The 15,977-nt window shown below is 33.4% G+C and overlaps 1 protein-coding gene across 1 annotated transcript; it reads left to right on the plus strand.

Annotated features, from left to right (window-relative positions):
* Window positions 1-748: 748 nt before the first annotated feature.
* On the plus strand, window positions 749-15,073 carry LOC122052907 (protein fluG-like). The gene is made up of 18 exons (XM_042614648.1): window positions 749-1,049; window positions 2,436-2,687; window positions 3,279-3,346; window positions 3,462-3,577; window positions 3,669-3,774; window positions 4,123-4,279; window positions 4,360-4,455; window positions 6,305-6,353; window positions 7,977-8,245; window positions 9,209-9,381; window positions 9,670-9,790; window positions 9,862-9,914; window positions 9,987-10,116; window positions 12,089-12,234; window positions 12,701-12,892; window positions 13,784-14,016; window positions 14,179-14,321; window positions 14,837-15,073. Exons 1-18 carry the CDS (start codon window positions 882-884, stop codon window positions 14,897-14,899), a joined length of 2,535 nt encoding a protein of 844 aa, XP_042470582.1. The 5' UTR covers window positions 749-881; the 3' UTR covers window positions 14,900-15,073.
* The last annotated feature ends 904 nt before the right edge of the window (window positions 15,074-15,977 follow it).

Raw genomic sequence — 15,977 nt, forward strand, 5'->3', positions numbered from 1 at the left:
TTAGATTTTATAAGTCATTATTAAAGATGTTTTAATAATATTATTTTTATATATTAATTATATATATATATATATATATATATATATATATATATATATATATTACAATTTAATTCTAACCAACTAAATTTTGATTAGATAGATTTATCATTTAAAAAAATCCTTCTCTAGCTTATAATTTTTGACAATCAAATTATTTTTTCCACCTACACCGAGACCAGACCGTATATAATAATTAAATAATTAATGATTGCCGGTTTTTATTATTCATCTTCAATACGTTTTTTAAAAAAATCCTTCTCGAACTCATAATTTTTGGCAATCAAATTATTTTTTTCACCTACACCGAGACCGTATATAATAATTAAATAATTAATGATTGCCGGTTTTTATTATTCATCTTCATTACGTTTTTAAAAAAAATCCTTCTACAGCTCATAATTTTTGGCAATCAAATTATTTTTTTCACCTACACCGAGATCGTATATAATAATTAAATAATTAATGATTGCTGTTTTTATTATTCATCTTTTTAAAAAAAAATTCTTCTCCAGCTCATAATTTTTGGCAATCAATTTTTTTTCCTTATTTCCGTTTGTATTTCTTATTCCAATTGTTTTTGTATTTGAGGCACAACCATTGTTCATCGTTAAAAGTTTGATATTTTGAAATTCCGGATGGCCAATTTGATAAAATGTGAACTAAATTTCGCTCTGCTCTGATTAAATATATTTCACGCATTTCGAAGTGTATGGTCAAACATCTACAGACGGCATATGTGGTAGAAGGCTAGGAGTCAGAGTCACGTTGGGCATCTCGCATCGCCTGGAGAAGACGAAGTAGGAGGGAGAGAGAGATCGAGAGAGAATCGGGCGACGGCGATGGAGGATAAATATAGGGAACTGAAGGCGGCCGTGGAGGCGGTGTCGGCGGTCGACGCCCACGCCCACAACCTGGTCGACATCCATTCCTCCTTCCCTTTCCTGCACTGTTTCTCCGAGGCCAAGGGCGACGCTTTACCCTTTGCCCCTCATACTCTCTCCTTCAAGGTACCATTTTCTTTCTTGAATTCATCTTTTGTGCTTCCACTCCACTCCATAAGCGTTTACTGTGTAGCATGATCAATGATCATGGATACAATTGCAGACATCTTTGTTTGGTTCATTGTGTAGCATGACCTTCTAAAATTGCAAATATCATTCATACAATCATTGCGCTGACAAAATTTTCAGTAGGCCCCATTTATAAGCGTTACTAAAGAAACTTATTGATATGGACGGTACTTTCTCATTTGTGGACGAATGGACTTCGATGAGTGTATTCGAGTAATCTAGGTTCTATTGAACACGAGTTGTATTAGTGACTGGAAGAAATAAATGAATCTACCTGGTGGATACAAAGCTATCTTCGATTATTCCTTCGAATTAAAGTAGCTAGTAGCTAATGGTTTAGTTTGTTTAAACGAAATTAAACAATTTTAACTTGCTCTAAATTAAGAATTGCTATCCAGTTAACATAGACAATGACATGAAATATTTAAATTCATATAAAAACATACCAAATTTTCATTTTTTTTTTCAGTTTACATTTTCTAATTGCAAAGAGAATAAAAATTGAAACAAAAAGTTTTTGAATCAATCCAAACTAATGATGAAATTATATATATATATATATATAATGCGCGACAGTGGTCCAAGCGCTGGACCACTGTCCAAGCACCTAGATTCATTTATTTTTTTAATAAACATTTCCTTAAAGAGAAACACTATATCCCGTGAGCATCTAAAATTTTTAATCTTGAACACTATAACCTAAAAGGGAAGCCTGAACCCTAGAGGGAAAATCTTATAAGCTTAAACCCATTATAACTCAACTTCTAAATCATAAAATCTTAAGCCCTAAATACATATAATATACTTCGTGATTATCTAAAATTTTTAATTTTGAACACTATAATCCAAGAGGAAAACTTAAACCCTAGAGGGAAATCTTATTGACTCAAACCCATTATAACCCAACTCCTAAATTCTAAAATTTTGAACTCTAAATATATATAATATACTAAAAAAAACAAAAAAATTTTAAAAATATTCTGGAGTCAATTCAGGCACCTGGATTGACTCCAGGCTCCCGGGGTCTGTAAGGTCACGCGATGTCCGTAGCAGAGCAATTCTCTCTCTCTCTCTCTCTCTCTATATATATATATATATATAGATTGAATAGGAAAGTAGCCACATCAGTACTAGTTTTATTACACACTTATAATTGTCTTTTTCTACTCTCTCAATGTGAAATGCTGCCAAGATGGTATGTGATAATGTGAATTCATTGACTATATTTATACCAAATGTTTGAATTATCCAATTTTCTTTTCCCTGATGACTTGATTTTTTACCTACATCAGCAGTATGCGTTATCATTTCAATTTTATGCAGAGGAGTTTGAGGGATCTAGCTGCGCTGTGTGGTTGTGAGGCTTCAATGAGTAGTTTGGAACATCACCGAGAATCTTTGGGGTTACTTTCCATCAGTGCGAAATGTTTTGGAGCTGCTAATCTATCTGCAATATTTCTTGACGATGGAATTCAATTTGATAAAATGAATGACTGGGAGTGGCACAAGTCTTTTGTTCCCGCAGTTGGCAGAATTTTGAGAATTGAGCATTTAGCTGAAACAATTCTTAATGATGTGAGTTTTTTTGTTCTGTTTCTTTAATGAATCCTTCTGACCTTGTGGTGGCCATTTTTTGTGAAAACCTATGTCACCATGTTAGAGTTTAATCACTTAAGAGTAAGAAATATTTGATGCACATGAAGTCTTTTTAGTCAGAATAGCTATATTTTTTCAACTTGATAAGAAATGAGTATTCACAAATGTTTTGAGTTTGCTACTACATTGTGGTTTTTGTATGAAATTTATATAACCACTGAAATTGAATTAAATTCCAAGAAATAATCTTAATTTGGCACCTACAGTTTCTTAGTAGGACATTAAAATACATCCATCCTTTACCTATTTTTTGATGAACTTGTCTGTGATTGAACTGCCGAAATAAGAGAAGACTTCAGATCATTTACCGTATTTTACGTTTTGCAATCCAGTAGTTACAATCATATTAATAGAATGCAAAGTTGCAAATGGTACACAAGAAATATTTCCTAACCATCAAGATTGCATATTGTATTTTTTTTTTTTTTACATCATTGGTTCACTATTGTCTTTGCCTTTTCCAGGCTTGATTTTAGTTAGGTTTGGAATTTCACAATTTTTATTTTGCAGGATGCTCACAGGACATCAGAGTGGACAATTGAATCATTCATTGAAGAATTTCTAGCAAGGATGAAATTATATCTTTTTTCTGAACTTGATATCTTGTTCTTTCATTGACCTGTGTTTTGTCTGCTTCATGTTTGTTACTCTATGCCCCATTTGTTTTTCTGTTTTCCTGAGCTTGTACTCTACGGTTGCCGAAAGAATTGTAGCCTTGAAAAGCATTGCTGCTTACAGAAGTGGTCTAGAAATAGATACAGAGGTTAGCAAATCGGATGCCGAGAAGGGTCTTTTGGAAGACTTAAATGGTTGGTATGGTATCTGTTATTTGGATTCATGTCTTTGGGATGGCACCATGAAATTTAGGTTAATGATTCTACTATTTTCCATTGCTTTCAGCTGGCAGACCTGTCCGTATCAAGAATAAGAGCTTCATAGATTTTTTATTTACATGTAGCTTGGAAGTTGCTTTGTCGTATGACTTACCTATGCAAATTCACACAGGGTAAGATGCAAAATCTTGCTACAGTTTAATTTCTCATTATCTCTTAAATGTCCTTTTAAAATTCACTTATAATTCTTACCCCTATTGCTCTGTAAGATTAGTGCATATTAAAAACAATTTACCAATTTATTGTCTATCTTGTATTGGATATTGTGCACGGTCTCTCTCATGTATATTTTAGCCTTTTAGGTACATCCTACACTCATCAAATATCAGTCAATTGTCTGCTCATGTATTTGAGAGGTTTTATTTGTATGTTGTACTAAATATCTCTTTAATGGTTACCAAGTAAATTCCTACACTTAGAAGCATAATTGTTTAAAAAAAAATTCTATTTTCAAATTTCAGCTTTGGAGACAAGGATTTGGATTTACGACTAAGCAACCCCCTGCACTTGCGGAAGGTTCTTGAGGACAAGAGATTTTCAAAATCGAAAATTGTTCTTTTGCATGCATCATATCCATTTTCCAAAGAAGCTTCATATCTTGCTTCAGTTTATTCCCAGGTCTGACTATGAATCTATGTAAAGGAGATCTTAATGTTGGGTTATTCATATTTACTGTTACTAATTCTGTAGCAATATAGATCTATCTTGACTTTGGATTGGCGGTGCCAAAACTTAGTGTGCAAGGGATGATTGCTTCCGTGAAAGAACTTTTTGAACTAGCACCTATAAAGAAGGCAAGTCTTCTTGTTTGTAGTTACAATTTCATGCTTTTTAAAAATGGTTAAAATAATTGCTTCTATGTAAGTTTTTTTTTCTTAGCTACGTGACATCATGTACTCCATTGGGCACCATATATGACCGAATAGGATCACTTGACCAAGGCTTAAAATCATTGAGTTTAATCTTGCAGTTCCAACTAGTAGTGTATTGAATCTATTGATATTAAATTAACTTGTTATCTATATGACTAATAGTTAATGGGATTTTCTCATTTGGTTCACTTTTGATGGATTGTTAGATTTGGATTACATGGTAAAATAGTATCCATCCTAATGGCATAATGCACTTTTTATTTGATTTAGAATGGAGACTAAGTTAGTATGAACTGAAACAAGTGAAAGTGAAAAAATCTTATTGATTGAAAGCTGAAAATTACATGGAAATTATGTCTTGTACGCTCAATCCTAATGAAACCTATGAAACAAATATCTAAATCGGGAAATACAACTCTGTCATTGTTTGACTATGTAAAATAAAAGATAACAAACCAAAATAGACTAATTATCTACTATCTCAAATTATTACCAAATAACTCAAATTAGAAATCAAAATTCAAATATTCTATTTTTTTTTCACATCATTCTTGCCCACCAATAACTTGAAACTTGATTCCATCTAGTAAGGAGATGAGACTTTCTAAATCTGGATTTTTGGGACTGTACATAAGTGCAAAATCGCTTCTATAGATGGATTAGGTGGTTGTTGCTTCATATTTGTAGGTTGCTTAGGAGGAAGGTGTCAAAGATCACACACAGTAATCCAAGTGTTATTGATATCATGAAATCCTCATTAATTCAATGAACTAGATACCTCTTGATGCTTCTTTGAGGGTTTATCGCTAGCCAAGTTTCCACAACACTTGATCCAAAGAGTTGAGTCATGAATGGGAGAACAAGAAGACGTTGGGGGAGTGTGACTTTCAGGCAAACCAATAACTAAGTAGGAAGACTTGAATGTTCCTTGGTATGGAAGTAAGTTTTCATCATTGAAATTGAACCAATGTTCAAATTGTAGGTAAGTTAATAACATTTGCATTAGAACTAATTTTTATCACAATTTGAAAAGGTCCAAGGGATGAGCAAAGATTTTTGAAGAAGTTTTTTGGAAAGCTTTTGAAATGAATTTAATCTAACACATGGTCCCTACATCAACATTACTTAGTGTAATCTAGACCTAGTACTCTTCCAAATCAATCTAAGGGAGTAGTTGAATAGTCAAGTACTAGAGCTGCAAATTAACATATAAAGTATAACTAGTTGTATGGTATTCTTATAAAGGTTTTCTAATCACTCGGTCTCCATTCTACTAATTTTATCTTCATCAATATCTTCCTTGAATGATAGATCAATGCTATCTAAAGCACTTACTTGCAGATGTCTATCCAATTTAACTATTCCTTTTTCTTACTTATTTACATATCGAATATTAGTGGTACTTAGCGTAAAACCTTTAATTTTTAAAGTTTCTTGCAACAACTTAAGCTCTTTTTTTTTTTAATCTAGATCATCACATAGATTATGACACGTTAGTTCATCTAGTATTGTTAAAAAGAGAAATTTAAAGTTGATTCTCTCTTGACGTAATCCTAAAACTAAATTATTGCACTCCTGATAACTCTTTCACTGCTAAATACATTGCACATTCTATCCAGCATAACTCATGAATGACATTTCATTGTTGTGTTTGTACATACTGTTCAGTGGGACTGATGTTAATTGTTGAATTTCCTTCTTTTGATATATTGTTATAGATTGATGATTGTTGGGTACTATGTCCTGTGAATGACATGAAATATACCTGTAGGTGATGTTCAGTTCTGATGGGTATGCCTTCCCGGAGACTTTTTTTTTAGGTATGCTTTGAATTTTATAATATAAATCAATGTCAGTCCCAATTCATCTATTCCTAGTTTTAATATTTTAATTTCAATTCAGTTTTACAGTAACTGTATCAATTAAATCAAGAAATGTTAGAACATATAATGATTTTAGTTTCCCCTACGAAATATTAGAATGAATCACCCTTTTTTTTTTACACCATCAGATACTTTTGATTTTTTTCTGTATATTTTATAACATTGAACCAAAAAAAAAGTATCTTTGTGCTTTATTTCTAGTGCGATAGCTATTATTTCTTTTTGTGTTGAGATTTGTTCTACTATTTCCAAAGCTCATGAAAAGTATGTTGTAACGTCCTGTATTTTTATAGAGCTAAACTAAGTTGAATCTTTGACCTAAATTTCAACACAGTCTGACAGTGCAGCAAAAGACAATGAATTCGACAAGAACAATCCTATGGTTGGTGATTAAACAAGGGTCAAAATGAGAGCGAAACATAGGGACAAATATCATGACCTGTGGCACTGTGTTGAGATTTGGTTATGTAACAACTTAGTTTCTGCATTATTTCTGCATGATCTTGAATAAAATGCTATTCAAAAGCAAATAATACAAAAGCTTATTTAGAAAATTAAAGTGAAATGTGGTTAAATGGGTAAAACTCATCTAAATTTATCTCAACATCTTTTACCATATTTAATTGTGTGGTGTATCAGTGTCGCATTGTATGATAAAATTTAATTCAATTACAAAGTTGACTACTATATTCTTATTTTTGCAAGTTAATAAAATAAGAGAGAGTATTAGCATCATAGCATGCTAAACTTTGTTGAATATAAGCACAACATAGTGCCATAATTGTACCGTTTATGCTAGGGATAAACTCCAGCATAGAATGATACTTGAAACCTTGCCTTCTCTGATTTATTTTATTTTATTTTTTTCTTCTTTATCTTTTTCCTTCTTCAATCTAGAACACAAGAATTATGCGTTGGCATTCCGACAAGGTTTAGAAATTGTCTTGTTTCAGTCTACCATTTAAACTCTTGCTTGGAATGAGATTTTAAAGCTTGGGCTTGTCTAATTTTTTTTTCTCTCAACTTTTGCTCACATGTCATATAGCTCCCTGTTCATAGCTCTTGATCTTTTTCTTGTGTGCTGAGTTTCCTTGGTTGCTCATGCAAGTTACTTTCAGATTTTAGGTACATGATTGCCAATTTATAGGCGACTTGAGATGGAAGACTATATTATTTTCTTTATTGGGCTTGATCCTATAGAAGAGTTTAGTTTTTAACAAGCAGTGCTAATTCAATCTTAACTCCAGCACTATTATCAGATGCCTATTGTTCATGCATTAAAATGCTTAATAAAATCTATAATCAGGGGCCGAATACCCTTGATGGAGTAACATTGAGCAGTGAAAGACTAAGAGTTGAACTTATGCACTGGATTTTTGAGGGCAATCATATTTTCATATGATTATAGCTAATTAATTTGTTGAGTTGAGTGGACACCATATGATCTAAACAGACATGCTTATGGTTATCCTTATTGCTTCTCATTGCATTAGTTTAACATTGATATTCTACAATGTTCTGTTTTTGTTTTGAAGCTCTTGTCTATTTTTAATTTATTAGGTTCAAAGCGGGCACGTGAAGTAGTTTTTAATGTTCTGGCAAGAGCATGTGATGATGGTGATCTTACTGTTTCTGAGTCATTAGAAGCGATAGAGGATATCTTTAGAAGGAATTCTTTGCAGCTATACAACTTTAATGGTGTTGCTGGCTCTATTGAAAGCCAAAGTGTTGCTTCTCTGAATGTGATTTCTAGGATTCCACCATATAAAGATGGTGTTGCATTTGTTCGTATTATTTGGGTAGATGCATCAGCTCAACACAGATGCCGTGTAAGTGTTTTTCAATTATAAATAATTACTTGTGTAGTGAAATGAAAAGCCAAGATTTTTGAAACTAAAGGATACTTGCAGATAAAGATTTTTTTTCTCAAACTTCATGTTAAATCCTTATGAAAAACATTTTTTGCATATTATATAACGATGATGAACAATTTTCCATATACTAGTTTAATTTGTAAGATACAAATTAAAACTTTCCCCCATTTTCATGCTAATTAACAGTTCTTCAGGTTATTTATGTTGCCTTATACTTGTCATATATTTAGATTTGACCTTAATTTTTCTTAAAGACGATCCTTATAGAGAAGGATGATAATGCTTGACGTTAGATACTTTAGCTAATAAATGTTGTTACAAACTGATGCAGGGTAATGAATATTCTTGTACCCATCATCTGTGGTATTTTTTTTTGTATGTTTACCTCATATGCTCTAGTTTTATGATGATGATTATGGTCACCTTGTATGTTCTTCTTTTTTAATGTTGATCCAATAGTCCTTTGGTTGTGTTTCAGGAAGAAATTAAGAAAAGATTGTCATCTTTCTCTCTTAACACTTCAACTTATAGTGTTCAAAAGAAATATTAGATGAGCAATCCCCATTGGCCCTACAAAAGGAAAGAAGATGAAAAGAAATAGTTGATTTTAGGGAGAAAATATTCCTCATTATCTATTAGTAAAATATCCTAGCAAATAGGAAAGTTGGTCACAATATCTAGGAGGTTGATCATTGAAAAACCTTATATAAATTATTTCACATTTATTTTATAGCTGACAACATGTTTCTTGCTGCACATGTTGTAACCTACAATATTTGTACATTAAAAAAAAGCAAGGAACCCTTATTCTTGAATAACTTGGGATGCAAATAGTTTGTTTAAATCCTTTTTTCTCTGCAAACAGATATAGCACGTGAATTTTATTTCTGTGATATGCTAAAAATATTGTATATTCAGGTTATACCAGTCAGTAGATTTTATGAAGTCGTCAAGAATACAGGAGTTGGTTTGACTATGGCATCAATGGGAATGAGCTCATTTTGTGATGGTCCAGCTGATGGGACCAACTTAACAGCTGTTGGTGAGATAAGACTTATACCTGATCTGTCAACAAAGCATAGGATTCCTTGGTATGGAACCTTTACCTGTCATTTTCTTAAAATTTTGGCAATGTTGAACTTTAAGCAGGTATACATTTTGGTTTCCGTTGCTTTTATAAACTAGCTATAAAGTAAGTCATTGATGTGAATAGTGCAGAATCACTTGGTACACTGACGTATCACTGCAATTTGCATGGGCCATGCTTGCCACTGGCACAATTGATTGCCAACTCTTCTATCATTTAACTAGCTCCTTGTCCTTTGAATGACAATTTATCAGCTATCATGTACTCTTAGATTTGATAAATATCTACTTAGGGCAAACCAAGAAGAAATGGTACTCGGTGACATGAAAATAAATGCTACTGAAGCTTGGGAATATTGTCCAAGAAATGCACTGCGAAGATTGACAAGAATATTGATGGATGAGTTTAACTTGGTAAGCTGTAAACTTAGAAGTCTACAGAGCATCTAATTTTTACACTGACTGATGTATCTTTTTTCCTGTAGACAATGAATGCGGGATTTGAAAATGAATTTTATCTTCTAAAAAATGTAACGAGGTATGCTTGTTGAACTCTTTGAAAAGCTATGGATGCTTATACTTGCTGAAATTTAAAATAAAGTGATTACAGTGATGGCAAAGAAAGGTGGGTTCCTTTTGACAAGACAAGGTACTGTTCTACTTCAGCATTTGATGCTGCATCTCCAATTTTTCAAGAAGTCAATTCTGCTCTTGAAGCCTTGGGCATTTCAGTTGAACAGGTATTATTTGAGCTCATGAAGTGCTTCTCCCTCTCATCTTGTTATCTAGGAAAGATATTCTTGTTGATGTGTGTTGTGTACGTATCTACCAATGAATTCATTTAACAATTAGGATGTATTTGGTTCAAGTTATCATGCATAACCTTAGTTATGTGATTACTAGGTAATCACATAACCAAAGTTATGCGGAATAAAACATAACCTATTAGGTATTTGTTTCAACTTAGGTTATGCAACCACTTAATTTTACATTTACTAATTTACCCTTTGATCTTTTGAATTAATTTAATTGAATAAAAACCTTTTTCTCTCTTCTCTCTCCCGTGACTTCTCTTCTTCCCCTCTTCGTTGCCACCGCCGAATAGAGCAAGGACAAGGGGCTTCCCCTTTTTCTTCTTATCGCCGCCGACTAGCCACACCAGCCGTGGTTGTCGTCGCCACCCGACACCAGGGAAAGGAAGGGGCTGCCCTCTTCTAGCCGTCGGCCAAAGAAGAGCTTTCTAAAGAAGCTGCTACTCCTCCTCAACTTTGCCGGCCAACTTATCAAGTTGTTGATCTCACCGGCCAATGAAGAGGGCTACTGCTCCACCGTGTGTAGAGGACTAGCAGAGCTTGCTGCCTCGGCCAAAGAAGGCTGTCGGCCAGCCTTGCTTGCCATCCAAGCTTGCTCCCGTCAAGGACTAGTCCGACCATAGGAGGTAGCAATCTTGTTGCAGTTCCTTGTTCCCTCCAACCGAAGAGTTGCTCCAGCCGACCTGCTGCTCCCTTGCGCCAACCGAACACCAAAGGTTGCCAGACAGGTTGCTATTCCAGCCAAGGCAGCTATTTTCCTTGCTTTGTTCGATGCTATGCCGGATGGCCGATGGGCGGCGTCAGCCAACGACGAAGGTGGTTCTGGCAGCAACGTCGAAGACGAAGGAAAACAGAATTAATTGTGTTCTCTTTCGGCGGCTTCGGACAAAGAGGAGAGAGGGGAGAGAATTGTGGAGGGTAATTAAAAAAAAAAAATTGATAATCCCGGAATCATCCAAAATCTTAGATTTCGGAAGTAATGCAATTTCGGCTTGCATGCTGACTTTGCTAATGTGGCGGGAATCGCTTATTATCGGGAATCACTCATTACTTAAACCAAACAAGGTTTTTGTTGATAACGTACCAAGGTTATCAACGATAACCCCCAACCAAACACCCCCTTGGAATTTTGTTAAGATAAGAAGTGCAAGTGTCTTAACCTGTACCAACAGTCTGTAATAACATCTTGTTGAATTGATTAATAGTGTATATCTTACACTAGATTTAAGTTTTTTGCATGTGGAATTTATAACTAAAAATTCGGTTTAAGCAAAAATAATTTTATGGTTGTGTTTGCATTGTGCTCAAAACATTCAGGCCTGTCTGTTAATGCACTTTTGTTCAGTCTCAACTATAACTTGCTACTGTGGCGAATACCATTTAATTTATATTCTTCTTAGCTTCAATACAACCATGGCATTACGATAATATATTTATATAAAAAGATGTTTGTTGCTCAAAACTCTTGCATGGATATTATTTGTGCATGAACCTAGCAAGTTTATTGCCCATCTAATGGGTAGATTTGACACTCAAGTTGACATAGACTAATAATGTTACATTTTATGTTTACATAGAGTAGTTCAATGAATGGCTAAGATCCAATTAATATACTCAGATAGTTTGGTCATTCCAGTTGTCTCCTCTGTTAGTTTGAATCACAGTGTTTGTAGTCTTTAAAAGATTGTTGAGTCCAACAGATACTGATGTCCAATTCATGGATTCACATGGAACTTGGTAAAAGTAATTATGTTCCACCTAATTTGTTGGTCAGGGATGTATCTTATTTGAAATAAAATCATTATTTTTGGCTTTTTTGTTTGTTTTAATTTCTTGATTTAGTTTACAATTCTTGTTTCTTTATGGAGCAAAACTATTCTTAACCCTTCTGTTGTGATAGCTTCATGCAGAAGCTGGACAAGGCCAATTTGAGATATCACTGGGGCATAAAGATGCTAATCTTGCGGCTGATAACTTAATTTATGTACGTGAAGTTGTTAGATCTATTGCAAGAAAACATGGATTGCTAGCAACCTTTCTTCCAAAGTAAGTTAACAAACTAACAGATGAAATACAAATAGTCTTGAAGAAATTGTTTTCAAAGAGGGATTGGTATGTTGTTAATGAGTAGGTTAATGAGTTGCAGCATTTTGTGTTGGTCAGCAAATATGTCTGAGAAAGTAAGATCGAGAGCAACATTTTTATGACCTCAGAAAAGTTAATCGACTGTATCCAATTGTATATTGCAAAAATAAAAATTGTTGTGGTATTTCTGCTTTCTTGAGGGAGATAACTCTTTTGCTTATTATTGTTGCATGAAGATTATTGCAGTTTGTGAATTTCTCAGAATGTTTTAGTGTATAGAGTATTAACATCTATGCTTTAGAATTTTGCAAATGCAAACTATTTTTTTCATTTCTTGTAAAAATTATATTTGAATGTTTTCATGAAAAGGTAATATTTATGGCATATGAGAGATATTTGCTGAACCTTGTATTATTTCTTTGTATAGGTACCGCTTAGATGACTTTGGCTCTGGCTCTCATGTTCATTTAAGTTTGTGGGAGAGTGGGAGAAATGTGTTTATGGGATCGAATTTATCAAAAACTCGGCATGGAATGTCAGAACTTGGAGAACAGTTCATGGCAGGAATTTATTATCATCTTCCTTCAATTTTGGCATTTACTGCTCCACTTCCTAACAGGTAGATCAGCAACATGACATTGTGATACAGGTTTTAAGCACTGGGTTTCATGCAAATTCCTTTTCTATTTAATATGTTGCTTCATCTGTAGAAGTTTTTCTTGTACTTTGTCATCATATGCATGTGCTCTCAAGTGAGGAATTGTGTGGTTATTGTCCAACTAACAACACAACAAAGTGTGAATTGTTTGTTGCTTTCCATCTTTGTTTCTCTCATAAAATACTCCAATGGTCAAGTGATTAATTTCTGACTGCTAACTCATCTACTAGCTAGGCTAAGTCCAAGAAAAATTATACTAGATATTGCCTAGCTTTTTGACAGAAAATGCTTGAACCTTTTCCAGTAGGTTATATTTCTGTTGGGTATTCTCTACAAACTAGGATTCAGATCCTCTCTTAAGTATGCTTTTGTACCGTTCATGTTCCTGCTTCCTAGCACCATTTCTGTTTCAAGATTTATATCACTATTACTGTAAACTAAATTTAGAGGTGTGCCAAGTAAAAGATATTGATGTCAATCTTTTAAATGTTTCTATAGCACTTAAGAAGTGCCAACTTCTCTGAGTTAACACAATTTATAGTAACTCACATGGCAATTGTCTAAGCACATTCTAATGTTCGATGCAAATATGAAAAATTAAGGTAGATCATAGAGAAAAGGAGGATGCCTCATTTTGTGCTGCTGCTCGATAATAGTTAGTAGGGCAGAGTTAATGGCTGCAGTTAAGTGCTTGGTTTTGTCTCATATAAAAATAATATTAAGAAGAGGTGGAGTTCATCTTAATGCATAAAGCTATTGATAAATCTCTTGTTTCTGTCCAATATTTCTCATCAGAAATGTCTTTCAGTTGCTTTCATCATGATTTTTAAATCTTATCCCTTATTAATGTAGTTATGATCGGATTCAACCAAATACTTGGAGTGGAGCTTACCACTGTTGGGGAAAAGACAATAGGGAAGCTCCAATAAGGACTGCATGCCCACCTGGAATATCTGCTGACCTTGTTAACAACTTCGAAATTAAGTCATTTGATGGGTGTGCAAACCCGTACTTGTCCCTAGCTGCTATAATTGCTGCAGGAATTGATGGCCTTCGGAGAAAGCTTAAATTGCCTGAACCTGTTGGTATGATCAAATTTGTCTTTTGATTCTGTTTAATGTTAATTCAAGTTCTATCTTAGACTCTTTTAATATCTATTTCTTGTATCTGTTATAGGAAAATATTGTATTCATATTTCAGTTCTTTGTTCCAAAATTGGAGGGTTATTCACTGTTTTTTTGGTACAGAAACAAATCCTTCCGATCATGATTCAGAACTTGGAAGGCTGCCAACAAAATTATCTGAAGCTGTAGAAGCACTCTCTCAAGACAAGGTTTTGATTGAATTTCTTGGTGAAAAACTTGTGACTGCTGTTACTGCTATCCGTCAGGTAATTAACTTTCAAGGGAGCATTTCAACTATAAAGCTCGTGGGATAATTCATATAAGAATCTATTATTGGCAAAATCACCTCTTGGGAAGTTAGATAATGATCTAGTTTGTGGAGTCCTAAATATACGAATTAAGTCAATGACAATTTAAGGTTTTGGGATAATGGCAGCCCAATCAAAATCTAAGATCGTATTAAAGCCAATATCTTAGAGTTCCAAACTTCACCTGTTTTGTTATACTTGCCGTATTATGGAAAACATGTTCTTAATGGATAATACCTAACTTGATTTTCATTGCTGTTTCAGTGACAGCAGCAAGTTAATATGTTGGCAATTTACAGCAATTATTAGATAATTCTTACTCTAACAAGTGGCTTTACCATCATACCATGTCACATTGTGCATCTGTCCTGTATGAGTGTTTATGTTTATTTAGAGTGCATCCTTTATTTTCTGGTGCCCGTATACCGTTTCATTACTTGAAGGCTCATGCTGGAATTTGAATGGTGTCACAGGCGGAGATTAAATATTATGCTCAAAATAGTGATGCCTTCAAGGAGCTTATATACCAGTACTAGTCTGCATACTCTTCCAGCGGCAGTGCATGTACAATAACTCTCGTTGATCTTTGAGGCCTCTGTCAATGAAACAATTATCTCAAACTTTCCTTTTGGAACGCCTTTATGTTGTTATGTACGTTGGAATCGTGTTATTTGATAGCATGCACTAATAAATATCAACATTTAATTGCAGTCTTTATGTTATTTCCGCGGTTGACTTGATGGAGTTGATATTTGTTTTTAAAAACACTGGAAGATAAATATCAAGTAAAATTGCAATACGGTTTTTTCTTTACTTTTCTTTATTTATATTTTGGCATTGCGAGATAAGTAGACTGCACAAGATGTCCTGCATGGGCAGGACAGATTGGCGATGGGTGAACATCTTCTCCTGTAACCACCTAATTTATATAAATATATATGCATGAGAATTTTAAGATGGTTATAGAACTATGTATGCTCATATATGATATATGTATTCTTTTCAAAGATGACAAAAAGAAAAGGTTAATAATATTTTCTTTTTACATGTAATTGCTTATATAATTTCATAACACGTTATTAACACTAAAGTTCTACTTCTTGTTTTTTAATTCAACTATAGGTAATATTGAAAAAATTATAGATATGTTTATATTTATTTTTCTCTATCAAAATTATTCACATACTAAGAAGTTAAATTTATAATTTCTTCATACTTTGTTTATTAACTATTAGTTAGTTACTTATTTGCATGACTTGTAATGTTTCAAAAATATTTTACGATGTGTTACAAAATTATTTTTTATTATATCATGTTTTATCATTTATTAATAAATATATATGATGCATGATACTTATTATTAATTATTTAATTTTTTTTATTAGATTCTCACTATGTCTAATCTTTTAAAGTTAAAGTTAATTTGTGACTCTTGACATTTTAGAAAAAAAAATATTGAATTCTAGATGCGGAGATTTATTTGGATACTATGTATCCTAGAGGCACCATAAAAGATGGAAATAAAGATTTTTTACAAAATTATGCAAAAGTAATGATATTCATTCGTCACCATCTTCATGAAGGATTGCAAATCCAATATTAGATGATCACGGA

This window comes from Zingiber officinale, chromosome 3A, assembly GCF_018446385.1.
Source record: "Zingiber officinale cultivar Zhangliang chromosome 3A, Zo_v1.1, whole genome shotgun sequence".
In the NCBI taxonomy this organism is placed as follows: domain Eukaryota; kingdom Viridiplantae; phylum Streptophyta; class Magnoliopsida; order Zingiberales; family Zingiberaceae; genus Zingiber; species Zingiber officinale.